At 37.9% G+C, this 17,405-nt stretch overlaps 1 protein-coding gene across 2 annotated transcripts in view; it reads right to left on the bottom strand.

The window, feature by feature from the left end:
• Positions 1 to 5,086: 5,086 nt before the first annotated feature.
• The window catches only part of CD96 (CD96 molecule), an 82,101-nt gene continuing 69,782 nt past the window's right edge, over positions 5,087 to 17,405 (bottom strand). For both annotated transcript variants that reach the window (XM_012656516.1, XM_012656517.1), the window contains 4 exons: positions 10,739 to 10,804; positions 9,891 to 9,980; positions 7,218 to 7,341; positions 5,087 to 5,247 (listed from right to left, as the gene is read on the bottom strand). In XM_012656516.1, coding sequence (XP_012511970.1) covers positions 5,139 to 5,247; positions 7,218 to 7,341; positions 9,891 to 9,980; positions 10,739 to 10,804 — 389 coding nt within the window. In that variant the 3' untranslated portion in view covers positions 5,087 to 5,138. The remainder of the gene's footprint in view (positions 5,248 to 7,217; positions 7,342 to 9,890; positions 9,981 to 10,738; positions 10,805 to 17,405) is intronic.

The following is a 17,405-nucleotide window of genomic DNA, read 5'->3' on the forward strand; positions in this document are numbered from 1 at the left end:
TGTGGACTCTACAAACCCTAAAATGGCCATCCAAAAGAGGTCTTCAGGAACAGTGTTTGTCATATTTTTCTATTAACTAGCCACAAAATTAAAATCAATGCCTATTTATAATTATGTTAGATTCAGATCTATTAGTCATCAAAACATGTCCCTTTGAATCAGTGCAACAGCTTTATATGTAGCAAAAAATCCAATACAACCCAATTACCTATAAGAGTGGAATTATGCCTATTACAAACTAGTGATGCATAAATGGTTGTATCATAGATGGAATTCTCAGATCTCTGTTCATCTTCCCACTCATTGTTAGCAAATACTTACATTTTGAAGGAAGCAAACGCAGAATAGAGTTTAACTCTTGTGCATGGTTCTCAGGTCATCAGGTCCACTATCAAATTTCTCTTCAGAATACATGTAACTGTTATTCATTCTATCCCCTCCATCCTGCCTTCCCAGAACTTTTGAGTATTTTCTGGTGATAGCTGAATGTTATAATATTGTAGTCAGTTTTATTTGCTGATATGTCTTCTTTGGACAGTAATAGTCTGACAAAACTCAGGACAAATGTGCACAAGTTCCTGACACTTAGCAAGAATAGCTGGATGCGCCCCCATCCGTATTCTCTTCTTTATGTTATGATATTGAGTTTGTTGCTCTTCCCCTTTAATCTCCTCTGTATCCTCCCTATGTTCACAATCCCACAGAGCCTTTGAGAAAATATGAGGAATCAGAATGAGCAGAACAGGCAAGGACTGTAACAGAGATTGAAGGGTACAAAGATGCTGCCTGGGGAGAAAAATTTGGATTCTATTGTTCCCATTCCTGTGTTAATTTGTACCGAACTAATGTCAAGACTATCACAGATGCACTAGACAGCGTTTAAGAATAATTCTAAAAGTGTTCCCCAGCCCTGACCTTGACTAAGGTCATATTCCCCTGCTCTCTGGTCAAGTCTTCCTGGATGCAGCATGGACCCTTTGTTAGTAATCCAGGAAATCCAAAAATGCCCCATTGCAGGAGTTGGGAAATAAACTGTCCTTCCCTCACCATCTCACCATATGTCTCTCGCTAGAACAACAGCCCATTTGTGCCAGTCAATGTCTCTTTTTCCCATGGTGGTAACGTTCACTCACTATTTTAGCTGTCTCTGCTAAACACCCATCCTTTAGCTGGTTGGCATATGATTGTTGTTGTCCTAAACTCAGTTAGACTGTGTATTTCAGCCCTTGTCTCGGAGAGAACAAAGTCTCTGTATTCCCGAAGATTCAACCTTCAGGTTCAAGCCAAAACCACTCTCCTAAGTCAGGTGCCCTCGAGACCTTTTTCCCTGCTCAGAGCCTCTGAGACAGCATACTTTTCACTATCTCTGGCCTTGGTAAGTTTCTGTAAACTTTCTTTCCAGTTTCTGATCTTGATCTTTTCATTTTTTTCCCATACTTTCTAGGCCATCCCATCCCCAGGGATCAATTATTTCTACTTTTCTTTGTTTTCTATCACAAAATTTAGAATATACTACCTGAGTATTAAAAAATCAATATTTACTTAAATGCACACAAGAGAGCTCTTATCTACAGCAAAAGAAGATTCCAAAGCAATTAGAGATTGATCACACCCTAGACTGGAAATGAGAGAGCTGCATCATCATTTTGATTCTACCACTTCCAGTCATGTGACCTTGGGCAAGTCAGTTTCACAGAGCCTTTAACTCCTTATTTGTAAAACAACCTCTAATACCCATCCTGGTCAAATGTTCTATGATTTTAAAGACCTATAATGCAAAATTAATTTGGTGAAGCCAATCATATCTTATTTACTTAAAAGTCATAGCAACCAAAGGAAAAGCTCCTTTTGTACTAAAGCACACATTTTATCTCTCAGCCTAGACACTTGCCTATGAGCTAAAATGTGCCTACCTCTGAACTATGTGTATAGGTTAACTATTGCTATAATAATGCTGTATAATAATCACAATTTCAGTGACATGCAAAAATATTGAACTTACGCCCCTGTTGAGGTCTGCTGAGGATCTGCTAATCTAGAAAGGGCCTGGCTTGGTTCTACTCTACTCCATGAGACTCTGATCTTCTTCTTGGCATTAGTAGGCTAGTCTGAAAATGTTCTCATGACAACGGCAGAGAACAAGAGAGTGACTCCAATCATACGAGCACTTTTCAAGTCTTGAGTTAGTCATTCCCATGGTATTCCCTTGCCCAAAACAAGTCTCATGGCCAAGCCAAAAGTCAAGGTGTGCTCAGGGTGCAGGTAGGTGAAGGAATGAACATTTCTAAATAACAATGTTATCTAACCCCAGTGCTTTGGAAATGAGTGATGAAAATACTTAAGTATGAGTTCTTCTCAGTGAAAACGAAGGTGGTGATGACATGTAGAAACCTTAGAGATTAAAGTCTAGTATTGCTACTTCTCCTACGGGACAGAACTAAATCCACTTCTAGACAGAGGGGTTGCTGGTTGAGACAGGTGCTATGAATTTACTTGTGTATATTTTAAGGTGCAGGTGAAACTATCATTTTAGTCACATGAAAGATGTCAAGCTTACAGAACCATCTAAAAGGCACCTACCTGGTGTCCCTCTATGTTGAAGGTTTATGAAAAGTTCCTCTGACCCACTGACTGGGCATCCTCCATGGATGCTCTATTCAAGTGGTAGATGAACTTACAAGTGCTGACCAGAACTTATTTACAAGATTAAAAGAGTGTACTTCAAAGAGGAGCTAATATAAAAACATTGTGAAACACCTGTCATGTGATAGATTGAAAAATTACATGGAATTATGTTGTACTGTAAAAAGTCTCTCCCTTTACTGAAACAATCTAAACATCTCTAATTCTGCCACTTTTTACCTCAATGCCTCTACCTGTGTTCACGTCTCCTAATGAAACAGTAAAGTAAAACCACAATGCCTTTTACACAAATTACTGATGATTAAGTTTTATTAAATAAAAATAACTACATACATAAGGCACAATCATATATACAAAGCTAGTCTTTGTTTCTTGAGAACCAATGAGGAATTAATGAGAATTAAGGCAGGCAAACAGTTTATTTTTCCATTTATTAAGCTGTATTAGTTATCTATTGCAGTGTAACAAATTATACCCAAACTCAGTGGTGTTAAACAATAAGCATTTATTATCTCACAGTATTTGTGGGTCAGAAATTTAGAAGAGACTTAAGTGGGTGGTTTTGGCTCTTGTGAGGTCCCAGTCAAAAGATAAACTGAGGCTGCAGTTATCTGAAGTCTTGACTGGGGGCTGCATGATCTGTTTCCAAGACGGCTTGCTTACCTGCCTGGCAAGTTGATGCTTGTTAGCAGAAGGCCTCAGTTCCTCGGCAGGTGGACCTCTCAGTAGGGCTGCCTGAGCATCCTCACAGCCTGACAGTGGGCTTCCCCCAGAGCCAGTGAACAAAGAGAGATCAAAATGGAAGCTACAGTGTATTTTATGATCCAGTTTGGTCATTTCCATAGTATATTATTGGCTATACCAGGGATGGGACTGACACTCACTCTCAAGATTGTACAAGTACATGACTCTGAGGGTGATACCTCCTTAAATTTTGTACTCAAGGTGCATTGCTTGCCTCACCCTAATCTTGGCCCTGGATCACACAAAATCTATATTTAATGTTGAGGGTGTGAACAGCAGGAGGCAAGAAGCTTTGTGGGTCATATTGGAGGCTGGCCCCCACAAGACGTAAGCACCTAACCAAGATTCTGGCCTATAAGAAGGAACTTTCACTGGTTCAGCAGTTCTCAACTTTGGATGAACACATGAATCATCTGAGAGCGCTGATGTCTGTGCCTCACTCCTGAGACTTCCACTTTAATTGAACTGGAGCAGGACAGCCACTGTATTTAAAAAAAAAAAGACAAACTCTCCAAGTTATTCTCATGTACAATCAGGGATAAGTATACTGCACATGAACTAAAGGTTCCTCCTGGGACTAAAATCCACACAGAATTTGCCTGTTATTACATCTGTCAACAACATCTGTTCTTCCTTCCTGGGGTAGGGAGCATGGGAAGGTTTAGGGGGACAAGAGGGATCATTCACTTATTCACTCACAAACTGTTGCTGAATACAGAGCACCCCAGGCACTAGGTCTCTTCTCTGTCACTTCTACATTCTGCTTAAGCTGTTTTGCAAAAGATTGGTAGGAGAGGGTTAATTCATCAGTGCTAGTCTGGTATGAGGCTCTTTAGCAGTTTCAGAACGGATCAAAACAGGCAGGTTGGATGAACAGGAAAGTCCCAAGATAAATAAGAGAATAACTGAAATGAGATGGGTTGAATTGGGGTTAGGCTGCCTGTTTACTTACATAACAGCTTGGTACTAGTGTGATGCACACACACACATACTGAGACAGGCAAAGCTGAGAATGAAACCACTCTTAGCTCATATTATTTTAGAGGTCAGTGAAGTCTTATATCTACAGGCTACTTGGTTGTTGGCTAGTTAACTTTATGATCCCTCTGCATCCTTGTCCATGTGGCAGGAACCTGGTCTGAACCCGATGGGAGGAAGGATGAAGGATGCGAATGTGGCTCTTGTGCAAGCTATTCTATTTTCCTTCAGTGAAAATAAACAACAGAATTTCAATACGAAGACTAGCCATGCTTCCACATTATTGGAACTCTTAATAGAACTTCTTCAGTTTCTTCTTACAATTTTCTTAAGGAATGCAATAAAACTCTGAGATTGTCATAATTTTGGCAAATAGTTTAGAATATTGGCAGATGACCTTAAAAGTGGAGGATCTGGTATGGGCATATGCTTGCAACCATAGTTGTCTCCTCAATCAGAGAATTAAAGTGAAAAATGAAAACACCCTTTATTTTTTAACGACAACAGCCTAATATGCACCTCTTACATAATCTAGGAAACCCCCACAGTTTGCACTGGGTGTGAGCATGATATATTCTTTCACTCTTGTTTAAATTTCAGGCATATGCAGATGAAAGAGGGCAAATTGCTGAGAAGACAGTTCATTCACTTGTAACATCCATTTCAGCTGCAGCAGAGACTTGGCTGAAGGCAACTTATATTAATAAAGCACAGTATCTGCCTTCTCAATAGAATTGCAGCACAGTTCTGCCGTATGGTAAAGCCTCACAGGACTAGAGCGTCTCCATCTCATGACAAGGCAGATCACTTCCAATGGGGTCTTGAATGCAGGTGTACTTGATGGGAGGTGGTGGTGGCTTGAAAGGTGGGGGTCTCTCCATGCTAGGAATAAAACATTGCTCTATCAGTGCTAAGAATGTGAGGGAGTCATATTTCTTCACATTTTTTTTTTAAGGGGAAGACAGATTGGTGAGAAAGAGACATACCCTCTTAGTTCTTTCAGAATTTTTTTGCTGGCTTAACCCTTTGCTTGTTAGTGCTATCAGCCATTCGAATATCATGATCATACTATTAATTAATATTTATATGGTACTTTCTCTAATTTGCAAAACATTTTTATCATAACATTGTTTATTTTGTGTCTAGGAACTGAGTGTTATTGTCATCATTCTATAGCTGAAACTGAGGCTCAGAGGTTTTAAACTTCTTACTCAAGAGAACCAGACCAGCAATTGACCAGCACTGATACTCTCCATGGCAACTGCCTCCTAATAGAAGGAGTGTTTGTCTTATGTGGATTAAAACATTTCTCCAGAGACAAAATCTTAAAATTCTGGGACTTAAGACCAAAGCTTTTTACATAGCCCCTTTGCTAACCCTACCCCTGACCTTCACCCACACACTTGTTGAGTACTGCGGGGATACCACAGAGGTGGAAAGTAAAGTTTTCCTCAATCCCTGAGTACTGGCTGGATAATGCCTAAATTCCTTTTCTTCGAATCAGTGAACATTCTTGCAGCCACCTTTGTATGAAGCTCTATTTTATGTTAGCACAGTTCATCTCTTTGTCTGAAATGCATTAAGAAGCCAGCTTAGTGTGGGACTTAGCTATACAAATGCTCCAGTTATCTTGATATCAGAAAACAGAAATATATCTGTGAGTATGTTTTATGTACATCACTCAAACATCTCCATGCCCTGGCAATCCATAGCATCTTAATGTGGTGTATCGGGGGTTTTTTCTCATCTCCATATGACACAGACATTTGAATGCAGAACAATTAAAAAAATCAATCCAGATTTTCAGATACTCATTTGCTCGTTTTAATATGAAGATCTTCAATCCCTATTATGTAATTTTTGGATGCTTTAATGGAGAATTAACATATATAAAGAGGTGGATACAATTGTAAGAAACTCTCACTTTTGATTTTTAGAAAAGTTACGAATTTCTCAAAATCATGTGGTGGCTAAGACGTAGTCCTTAGATAAGATCTCAGGATTTCTAACTACTCGTTTGTGTTTTATTCACCATGAAACCCTCCCTGCAGGTGGTTATAGAGTCTTCGAGGATTCTCTATGAAAGCTCCTACGGCACAATGCTCAGTGTGATCTTGGTCGTAAGATGCATGGAAGATCCGCTCCTGTGTACTGGGGTCTGCTCCAGTCATGACCTGATCCAGATTGATCCAAAATAGCAAGTCGGAAAAGTGGGGCTGAACCTTACATGCCATTTCAGACTGCTGATTGGAGAAGAGTTTTGGACAATATTTCAGTAAAACAAACAAGCAAAAAAGATAATCCCACAAAAACTTACTTTCTTTTCTGCTCAGGGAAAAAGGCAAAAGGCAGTAAAAGCCTACTGTGTAAAAAGCAGCTGGAAATCTCTTAAAATTACCTTTCTCACTCAATTTCACACTTGAGCATCTAGGCCCAGCTGAGCCCAGGTGATTCAAAGATGCATGAAAATGAAACAATAATGAAGATTCAAAGAAAAAATCCATTTTAGTTTTGAGCTCAGGTGAGGTGAGGTTCCCATTTCATGCCCATGGACTCGCTCCATCCGGTGAGTGTTTCCGCCTGACCAGGCCAATGCAGAGAGGATGCCGAGTCAGGGGCTGTGCACTTAACCCGGCTGTGTGATGCTGGGAAAGCTATCTAGCCTCTCTGAGCTTCTGTGAGCCATATGTCCTCACAGAAATATTTATCAGTGCAATACTACTGATAAAATTTATCAGTACAGTCATAGTAATATTACTATGTGGAGTTCCAAATAGTAGTAATATATCATGCTGATAAATATTTTGTAATGAAAGATGATAAGTTTCTACATATCTTAGTATTATACTCACATTTCTTTTTGGTATTGATACCATTTTCTCACTCCAAGACCAAACAATACTATGCAGGGAAAGAGTAAAGCTGCTACAATCACTGGCCAGGACATTCCGTCTTTGGGCTTATTAACCACAGTACCTGAAAAGGGCATAAAGAGAGATGAACTTTAATGCCAAACTTTGGCATTTGAAAAACAGGATTAATTGAACCATTTCTCCTACCTGAAACATATTTTCTCCAAGGGCCATGGGGGTGCACATTGGCTGTAATCATACTCTGGGAGCATGTCTCTGCCTTGTCACCCACATGAGAGGCCATAAATTTTAATAGTTAATTATGTATCCTATCAGACATTTTCTATGGATATGTAAGCATATATATGAGTCATGAATATATATCTCTTTTATTACAAATGGGGTATACTATACACACTGTTCTGAACCTTGCTTCTTTTTCTTAAAAACATTCTTGATGCACTTTCCATAGCGTGCATAGAGATTTACCTCATTCTATTAAATGACTGGATAGTTCAGTGGATTTACCACAGTTTATTTAATTGGTCCATAATGTTAGATGGTTAAGTAGTTTCCAGGCTTTTATTATTTCTAACAACACTCCAGTGGAATTCCTTATATATTATAAATAGATATTTAGATACTTAGATTACTTAGATCATTTGGAAAAAAAAGTCATCTAGATGGGTTTTCTGTCATTGTTTCAACTAGATAGTAAACTGCTTGTAGGTAGATGCAAGGTTTTTAATTTGTTTTATTGCCCAGTTTTTATTGCACTGCTTTTATATACCAAAATCTCAAAAAATTAATGCTGAAGAACTGGATTTAAAATATTAGTTACCAAATCTTTTTTTTATTAACTCCAAAAAAATAGCTTAAGATTAGCTACTAAATCTTTTCTATGTTTTACGTAGTTTTGACTGCAGCCATGTGTTGTTGCAGCTGGACCCCTTGAGATTTTAGTAGCCAAGTATTTTTAATGACTGAAATAATGTGAAATTGGACTAGACCCTTGGTTGTTGGCACATGTTAATTGCTTGCTTCCTGCCCAGCATCCCTTGTTCTCACAGCAATTATTAACTGCAGATGCACTGTGTCTTTGTCAAGCAGGAAGAGATAGATAACTCCAGGATCACAAGAAGAATCTATGTGTTTGTTTTGCAGAAGGAGTGAATGCCCATGAAAAAGTTGCAACTAGCTGGGGAGGCCCGGAAGTCTGGTTATTCAAAGTGTTATCTGAGACCAAAAGCAGCACAGACTTCCCCCTACCTTACCTCCACCCTGCATAAAAGCTCACTACCTCATCTCTGTGACAAGGCAGATCCGAGAGATTTTCTCTCCTATCTTCTCACTTTGGCCAAATTGAATAAACCTTTCTTTATCTCCAAACAGCGATGTCACAGTATTTGGCTTTAGCTGCACATTGGGTACCTGAACTTGAATTTGGGATTCTACCACTGGGTTATCATGTTAGCATTGGTTAGCAGTGCTGAAGATTTTTCCTTTTCATACAACACATATCCAGGCTTCAAGGTCTTCCTGATGCTCACTTTACCTCAACTCTGTTGAAGCAGACACTGAGGACTCCCTGGAAGCTCATGTTGTTCTATATAACACATAACCAAGTGGTACTTTGTATATACAGATGGCTGGAAAGTTCACAGTAGTTTAAACCACTAGAGTAGCGTGATCATAAAAGAAACTATTGCACAGATGGTCAACTCAGGACTGAGTCCTATTTTAGTCAAGTCAAAATTTACCAGGCTCCACACTGGCAATATGGTAGAATATAACATTTTACCTCCAAAGTTTTAGAGAAATAAAAGAACAAAAGGTTTTAAGTAGGTCTTACATAAATGTCTACAAATTATCTTCCAACCAAATATATTACAGAAAATGAGACCATTGCCTTCAGGAATATCTTAGTGCAAAAGCAAAGCTCAAATCTTGACTCATCTCTAAATTACACAGTTCTTTAAGGCACTGATACCTTAAAATATTGATAGTGCCTCAGTTTGCAGCTCTGTTGCCATGATATATGCAGGATGGTGCTGCAATGATGTGAAGATGGAATGACCTTTGATATGAAATAAGCACGTGCCCAGGTGGAGAGTTCAATAGCCAAGTAAACACTCCTGGAGTTGATTATGCCTGTGAACTTACAACTATGACCTGCACTGGGAGGGTCCTAACTTTGTTGAATCCCTTGCTTTCTTATGATATAAAATAAGGGACTATATTTTTCATCGACAAAATTTTATTAGTTGAATTACACGTATACTCTTTGTTCCAATGAATCTGAGTCTCTTTCTCAGACTATATTTTCACAGGTCTAAAATGTTTCTTGCTACCTTTTAGCTGGCTAATTCTTATTCATTTCTCAGATTTTAATTTAAATATCATATCCTCAGAGAGTCTTTTCTGGATCTTCAATTAAAATCAGGTCTTTCTGTTAGATTCTAGCAATTCCTTGTAGTACTTGTCATAAATAAATTTAATTGTGTGATTATTTATTTACTATATATAATCTCTAATAGATTATAATTTTCAGGAAGGCAGTGTCTTCACTATATACCCACAGCTAACACAGTACCTAGTAAATGGTAGGTATGCTGTAAATATTTGTTGATTGAACAAAACATAAAATCCAAAAAAATATGTCAAATGACTCACCAGTGATGTGGACATGATTCTTTTTAGTAGATCCATTGATAGTTGTGGGGACTTCTGAAAATGCTGTAGTTGTGTTGGTAACGACGTCATCTAGGGATGGAAAGGGTATCTGAACTGATTCTAATAGCCATCTCAAGTGATCAAGTGGTATAAAATCATGATTGGGTTTCATGTGCTGTTAGAGGGAATTCAGTTTAATTGGTGTGAATATCCCTAAAATATTGTGTGTAAAGTTTACTATGGACCAATTTACAGCAAGGCTGGAATCCTGGGATCTAATAACTACTAAAGAAGTGAAATTTCTTATTGGTTTAAAGAAAAAAAGAAGTCGCACACTTCCAAACAACAAAACAATATCTTTTAAAGAATCTCCATTAGAAACTTAAGTGGTCTGAGAAAATGCCATAAGATGGAGTCCTGGATAGAGAAACCATACCACTATTCTCTCAGGCTATCAGAGGTTCAGCTGACCAAAATACTGAGTCTCCTCACCCCCAAGTATTTGATAAGGTTAATAAAAATCCCTTTGTAGCATTAGACTAGATAAACCCATGTTGACTAATCATTCTATTTTCCAATAGAAAATTAAAAATTGAAATGTATTTTTCATAGATGCAACTGCTATCGTGCAGATTTCCTTTTGAAACAAAATAGAGAAAAATCTAAAACTTAGTCTTTATCTTCTTTGAATGGCTCAGAAGAATTTTGTTTCCATGTAGTGTCATCATCGAGGTGCACTTTTGAATACCTATCTGGGAATGGCTTCTTACCAGTTCTTGTTTTTCCACCTCTGCCCAAATAAAGCAAATCGCTATCTTCCATGTCTGTAAATGTCCACAGCTACTCACCATAGAGTGTTGAGCCTGTGTCTGGGGGGGATGAACTGAACATTTCACTGGGTATCCATGAAACTGCTACAGGAGGAAGAAATAGAAAGAGTCAATCTATATATGACTAGTTATTCTATTATCTCTTCTTGACTGTTAATTGAATTTAATAATTATATGAAAGGATATTAATGAATACTTAAAGCAAGATCACTGAAATATTCTTCAGTGTACACTAGAATGTCCCCAAATAGTGAGAGTTGAGAGGATGCTTGTGGCCCAGATGTCTCTAATAGGGACATTTAATTATAGCCATCTAGAAGCAGGAAAAAAAAATGGAAGAAAAACACTAGGAGAGGTTCCTCCAGCGATAGAGAGTATATTTTGACTATTCTCATACCCATCCTATAGATGAGCCAAAAGAATGGGAGAAAATGAAAGCCCAGGTGTGTTATGGAGGCCTTTAGTCAAGAAAAAGTGCCAAGAGGATTTGAAGACCTTGGTAGAACATGCATGAGGGAAGAAAATAGTTTGTACTTATGGGACAGCTGATATTCTTGCTCGACTGTGGAAACTAAACTGTGTCAGGATTGTCAGGCCTCTATGTTCACAGGCTTTGTTAGGTGCTGGATGAGTCCTTTTGAAGCATTTAGAGGCAGACTTTTCCTTTGAGTTGATGACAACAAACTCAGGCAGCACACATGGCTTTTGAAATAGATCTATCAACTCATTTTGTTCGTTGCCCCATCTCTGGCAAGAAAGACCCACTTCTTGGTAGGCCCCACAAATCTGTATTTGATAAAAGGCTTGCAACACAATGTAAAGTAAAATAACTATAGTAGTAGATGGTTGCAATCAATAGAAAGATACTACACCCATTTATTTAAAATGCTAGCTTACACGATTTTTCCAGTTAAATGCTTTCTTGTGTGTCAAGACCAAAATACATGAAGAAAATGAAAATAAAACAAAACAAATACACACACACACACACACACACACACACACACACACACATCTCCCTTGCCCCATCCCCCTTCTCGGTTTCTCCCTAGATGTCAGCAGCAGCTGCAGCTACTGACAAAGGTATGTGATCAGGACCTTCAGAAGAGGCGTGATCAATGCTTTCTAGAGCTTGCTCACAGGATAATTTGTCATAGCTACTTCCATTTGAGGCCACCCCAGAGGTAAGGGTGGTTTTATATACAGATATTTTGAGTCTGACTAGGTTAGGGACATGTTCTTATCTTCAATATAACTCTTTGCTCCTGCACACATGATTTGTTCCAGACAGAATATCAAGGACCATAGATGGTGATAGACTGAGCATTTTTAGTGACCATTTTTAATCGTTAAGACATTAGCCAGGAATTTGATTGACAAAGAGCAACAAATGATTAAAGAGCTATTAGGACCAAGCCTGGATTTAGGTAAAATTATGAATAAGGCAGTTTGTTCTGGATAACTTTATAGGTTTTTTTTTTTTTTTTTGCTCAATATAGTGTCTCCTTTAACTGCTTATCTTTCAGAGCTTGAGGTCTTTATTTTGTCTCTCTTCAAAGTATGTTTGAAAGAAAGAATGAGATAAATTAATTTATGCTAAGGTATAAATGGTTGTAAGTGCTATCCCTTTAAAGAAATGGGTATTAAAAAGAAAAGATTTTCCATTTCATGTTTATTATGTGAGTCAGGATAGACCATTTCGTAATGATTAGTGACGTGTGGACACCAATAGTTTTTTCACCAAATAAAGTCCCAGAATTTTCTGGTCAATATTGATTTTCCCTAAATAAAATAATCAAATGTAACACTGTTTCAGGAGATGATGATACCATCAGCACAATTATATGTTACAAACATGGCAATACTTAAAATTATGCAGATTATTTGGTCATTTCATAAAACTTCTTTTTAGGCCTCTATGAACTTTCCCAGTATAAAAAGACTCCTCAAACTTATGCCTGATAACATTAAACTACAAAGGCTATTTTGGAAAAGTAGGGAGTTATTTTTCTAATTTTGACTTTATGAGATTTTTAAAAAAAAATTTTTAAATCTGTTAAAAAATGTAATGACAAGAGAGGTAAGACAGGTGAAGAAAATGGAGCTTCCGGCTGATAGATTCCACATGTCTGAAAATAATGAAATATGTAAAGGAAAAACTTCAAGACCAAAAACTTATTATAAATAAGAGTCAGCAAGATGAAGAGATGAAAGTTCTTGCATCAATTGCTTCCACAGGAGAGAACAGCCTGAAGAATGCTTGTTTATAAAATTCCCTGTAAGACAGAGTTGGCTACTTCCAATGATTCATCTTTTGATAAAACAATACTTTGCTGAAAGCTTATTCACTCTATAATTTAGATATCTAACTTGAGAATGGGAAGGTTTGATTATTCCATCTGTCCTTTCTAAGTCTCCTTGGGAGTTTCTTAGTAGAATTCTGTTGCTATTGTCTTCTAATTGATTGAAATATTTTGTGTACTTCAAGGCAATATCGTGTTTGTTAAGTACATGAGTTAATTCTCCTTCAAATCCTTCGAGCATCCGTTTTCATCACAATCCATGAATGAACACTACTGTGACATCTGGATGATAAACATCAGCTTGACTGAAAACCTCCTCTAGAACAGCACCAATAACCACTGAGAATATGAACACAAGGATGCTATGTTGTTGGAGCTCCTCAAGTAAATTCCTATATCCTTCCTTGAGCATAACATCAGATTCTTCCACAGTTTTCTCAAATTTAGCTTTTGGTAAAGCATGTTCATCAAAGAAACTATGTAAGTTAGCATACTATTATAGCTTTTATGATATACACATATATATATATATATACACACACCCTTTTATGGGTTCTTCAATGGTAAGAACAGAATCCACTTCAATAGCATCATATTTTTCCTTTAGTTGCAATAACTTTTTTGACATTCTCCTGTGACTGGTTGATAATTTTCAATGATATTATGACACATTAGGCATCTTTTCCCTTTTGCAGGAAATCTACTTAGTATCACATCAAAGTCCATTGTTATCTGAAGTTTGGCAGCTCCTCCTTTGATAAAACCACAGTCCTTTATGCAAAGTGATCTTATCTGGAAATCTGGAATTCTGACATCATTTGCACACATACAGCAGATTGTGATGAGTCATTTCTTAGTTATTTAATCTTCATTAAGGCATTCTGAGCTCTTCTGTATTTGATTTTGTCTTAGGATGGCAAACAATATCCAGAGATACAAGGCCTGGTTGCAGGAATCTTGATGATCTTGGTCTTTTGTCCCATATTTCTCTTCAAGGTGAATATGTACTGAGCCAGCACCACGTCTGCCACCAAGATGCATGCGCTGGTACTAGCTACTGCGCCCACTCTTACCATGACCACCCGGTCCACAGATGGAACGTTTATTCTCTTCCCGACTATGAAAAGAAAATGACACTCACAAACTTTGCAAGTGCAGGGCCTGTGCCCTAGCTGTGGAGAAGCCAGTGAAGCTCCCATAAACTGGTATAGACATACCTCATTTTATTGTGCTTCACAGATACTGCATTTTTTACAAATTGAAGGTTTGTGGCAACCCTTTGTCAAGCAAGTCTATTGGCTCCATTTTTCCAATAGCATGTGCTCACTTCATGTCCTTGTGTCACATGTTGGTAATTCTTGCAGCATTTAAAACTTTTCATTATTATTGTATCTGTTACAGTGATCTGGAGATGAGCGATCTTTGATGTTACCACTGTAATTGTGTTGGAGCATCACAAACCGTGCACCCAAATAAGACAGCGAACTTAACTGATAACTGCTGTGTGTGTTCTGTCTGCCCCACTCACTGGCCATTCCCCCATGTTTCCTCTTCTCCTTGGGCATCCCTATTCCCTGAGACATAACGATGCTGAAATTAGGTCAACTAATAACACCTCTCAGTGTTCAAGGAAAAGGGAAAGTTGCACATCTCTCACTTTAAATCAAAAGCTAGAAATGAGTAAGCTTAGTGAGGAAGACATAACAAATGCCATGATAGACCAAAAACTATGCCTCTTGGCCAAATAGTTAGCCATGTTCTGAATGCAAAAGAAAAGTTCTTAAAGGAAATTAAAAGTTCTGCTCCAGTGAACACATGAATGATGAGAAAGTGAAATAGCTTTATTGTGATATGAAGAAAATTTTAGTGGTCTGGATAGATCAAATCAACCACAAGATTGCCTTAAGGCAAAGCCTAATTCAGAGCAAGGTTCTAACTCTCTTCAATTCTATGAAGGCTGAGAGAGGTGAGGAAACTGTAGAAAAAATGTTTGAAGCTAGCAGAAGTTGATTTATGAGATATAAGGAAAGAAGTCATCTCCAACATCAAAGTGAAAGGTGAAGCAGCAAGTTCTAATGAAGAAGCTGCAGCAAGTCATCCAGATCTAGCTAAGATAATTGGTGAAGGTGGCTATAATGAAAAACAGGTTTTCAATCTAGACAAAACAGCCTTCTGTTGGAAGAAGATGCCACCTAGGACTTTCATAGCTAGAGAGGAGAAGTCAATGCCTGGCTTCAAAGGACAAGCTGACTCTCTTATTAGGGGCTAATGCTGCTGGTGACTTTAAGTTGAAGCCAATGCTCATTTACCATTCTGAAAATCCTAGGGCTCTTAATAATTATGCTAAATCTACTCTGCTTTTACTCTATAAATGAAACAACAAAGTCTGCATGATAGGAAATCTATTTACAGCATGGCTACTGAATATTCTAAGCCCACTGTTGAGACCCACTACTCAGTAAAAAACATTCCTTTCAAAATATTACTGCTCGATGACAATGTACCTGATCACCTAAGAGCTCTGATGGAGATATACAAGGAGATTAATGTTGTTTTCATGCATGCTAACACAACATCCATTCTGCAGCCCATGGATGAAGAAGGAATTTTTACTTTCAAGTCTTATTATTTAAGAAATGCATTTTATAAAGCTATAGCTGCCATAAATAGTGATTCCTCTGATGGAACTGGACAAAGCAAATTGAAAACCTTCTGGAAAGGATCTAGCATTCTATTACATGCCATTAGAAACATTTATGATTCATGTGAGGAGGCCAAAATATCAACATTAGCAGTCATTTGGAAGAAGTTGATTCCAGCTCTCATGGATGACTTTGAGGAGTTCAAGACTTCAGTGGAGAAAGCAACTGAAGATGTGGTGGAAATAGCACAAGAACTAGAATTAGAAGTGAAGCTTGAAGATGTGACTGAATTGCTGCAATCTCATGATAAAACTTGAAAGGATGACAAGTTGCTTCTTATGGATGAGAAAAGAAAGTCAATGGAATCTACTCTTGGTGAAGATGCTGTGAACATTGTTGAAATGACAACAAAGGCTTAGAATACTACATAAACTTCATTGATTAAGCAGCGGCAGGGTTAGAGAGGATTGACTACAATTTTGAAAGAAGTTCTACTGTGGGTAAAATGCTATCAAAAAGTCTGGTATACTATAGATAAATCTTTCATGAAAGAAAGTCACTTGATGTAGCAAACTTCATTGTTGTCTTATTTTTAAAAATTATCCAAGGCAATCTACAGATTCAATGCAATTGCCATCAAAATACCAATGAAACGTTTCACAGATTAGAAAAAACAATCCCCAAATTCACATGAAACCAAAAAAGAGATGGAATAGTCAAAGCAATTCTAAGCAAAAAGAACAAAACTGGAGGTATCACATTACCTGACCTGAAATCATATTACAAGGCTATAGTAACGAAAAAGGGTGGTCCTGGTATAAAAATAGACACATAGATCAATGGAGCACAATAGAGAACCCAGAAACAAAGCCACATATTTACAGCCAACTGATCTTTGACAAAGCTGACAAAACGTATGTTGGGGAAAGGATTCCATTTGCAATAAGTGATCTGGAACCAAACCTGCAATATCTTTGAAGCACGCCTGTATTTTAATGGAAGACAGAATTTTTAAATCAGAGGAATAAATCTTTAATTTGAGACTGCACTAACAGGATCTAGGTGACAGAATGGGAGAGGAACAGCATTTTATAGACCAAAGAAATAGAATGAGATGTGAGTCAAGATATTTGGGATTTTATAATTTGAGGACAAAATTGGTGAGTTTAGAGAATGAGCATCCCAGCCAGCAGGGAACAGAGGGATTGCAGGGATTATCATGTAACCTAAAACAGAAGCAGGGCCCAGCATTGCCACAGGACTTGGAATTGCTGTTCCTGCCATTGACTCTTCAGTCCCTCAACTCTAGCCTCTCAATCTCTCTCTGTCTATGAAAAATACAAGGGGTTACTATGAAATTATTAGGCACAGCTATCAAGAGCTTGAGAAGAATCAGCCAGGACCAAGGGCAGAATAAGAAATGAATTTGTAAGATTTAAGAAGAAGGGTATACCCATTTTGAAGGATAAGGAATTCATGGTCGAATAATAGAATGAAGTCTCCTTAATGAGGTCAATAAGAAACATTCTGAGGCCCAGGGGCGTGTATACGTGCGTGCACATGTGAGCATGCTTTGATGGTGAGCTTGGGCTTGTTGATTTTGGTAACTGGTCAGCTGGAGGCATAGAAGTCCATGAAGACTTAGGTCATTTTTCTACTTGTCTAACTTGGACACAATGACTGGTTTCAATGTGGTTTTAAGCCACTGGACCCGATGGATGGCAAGGGAAATGAGAAAGA

Source organism: Propithecus coquereli, unplaced genomic scaffold (genome assembly GCF_000956105.1).
Source record: "Propithecus coquereli isolate 6110/MARCELLA unplaced genomic scaffold, Pcoq_1.0 Scaffold506, whole genome shotgun sequence".
Lineage (NCBI taxonomy): Eukaryota > Metazoa > Chordata > Mammalia > Primates > Indriidae > Propithecus > Propithecus coquereli.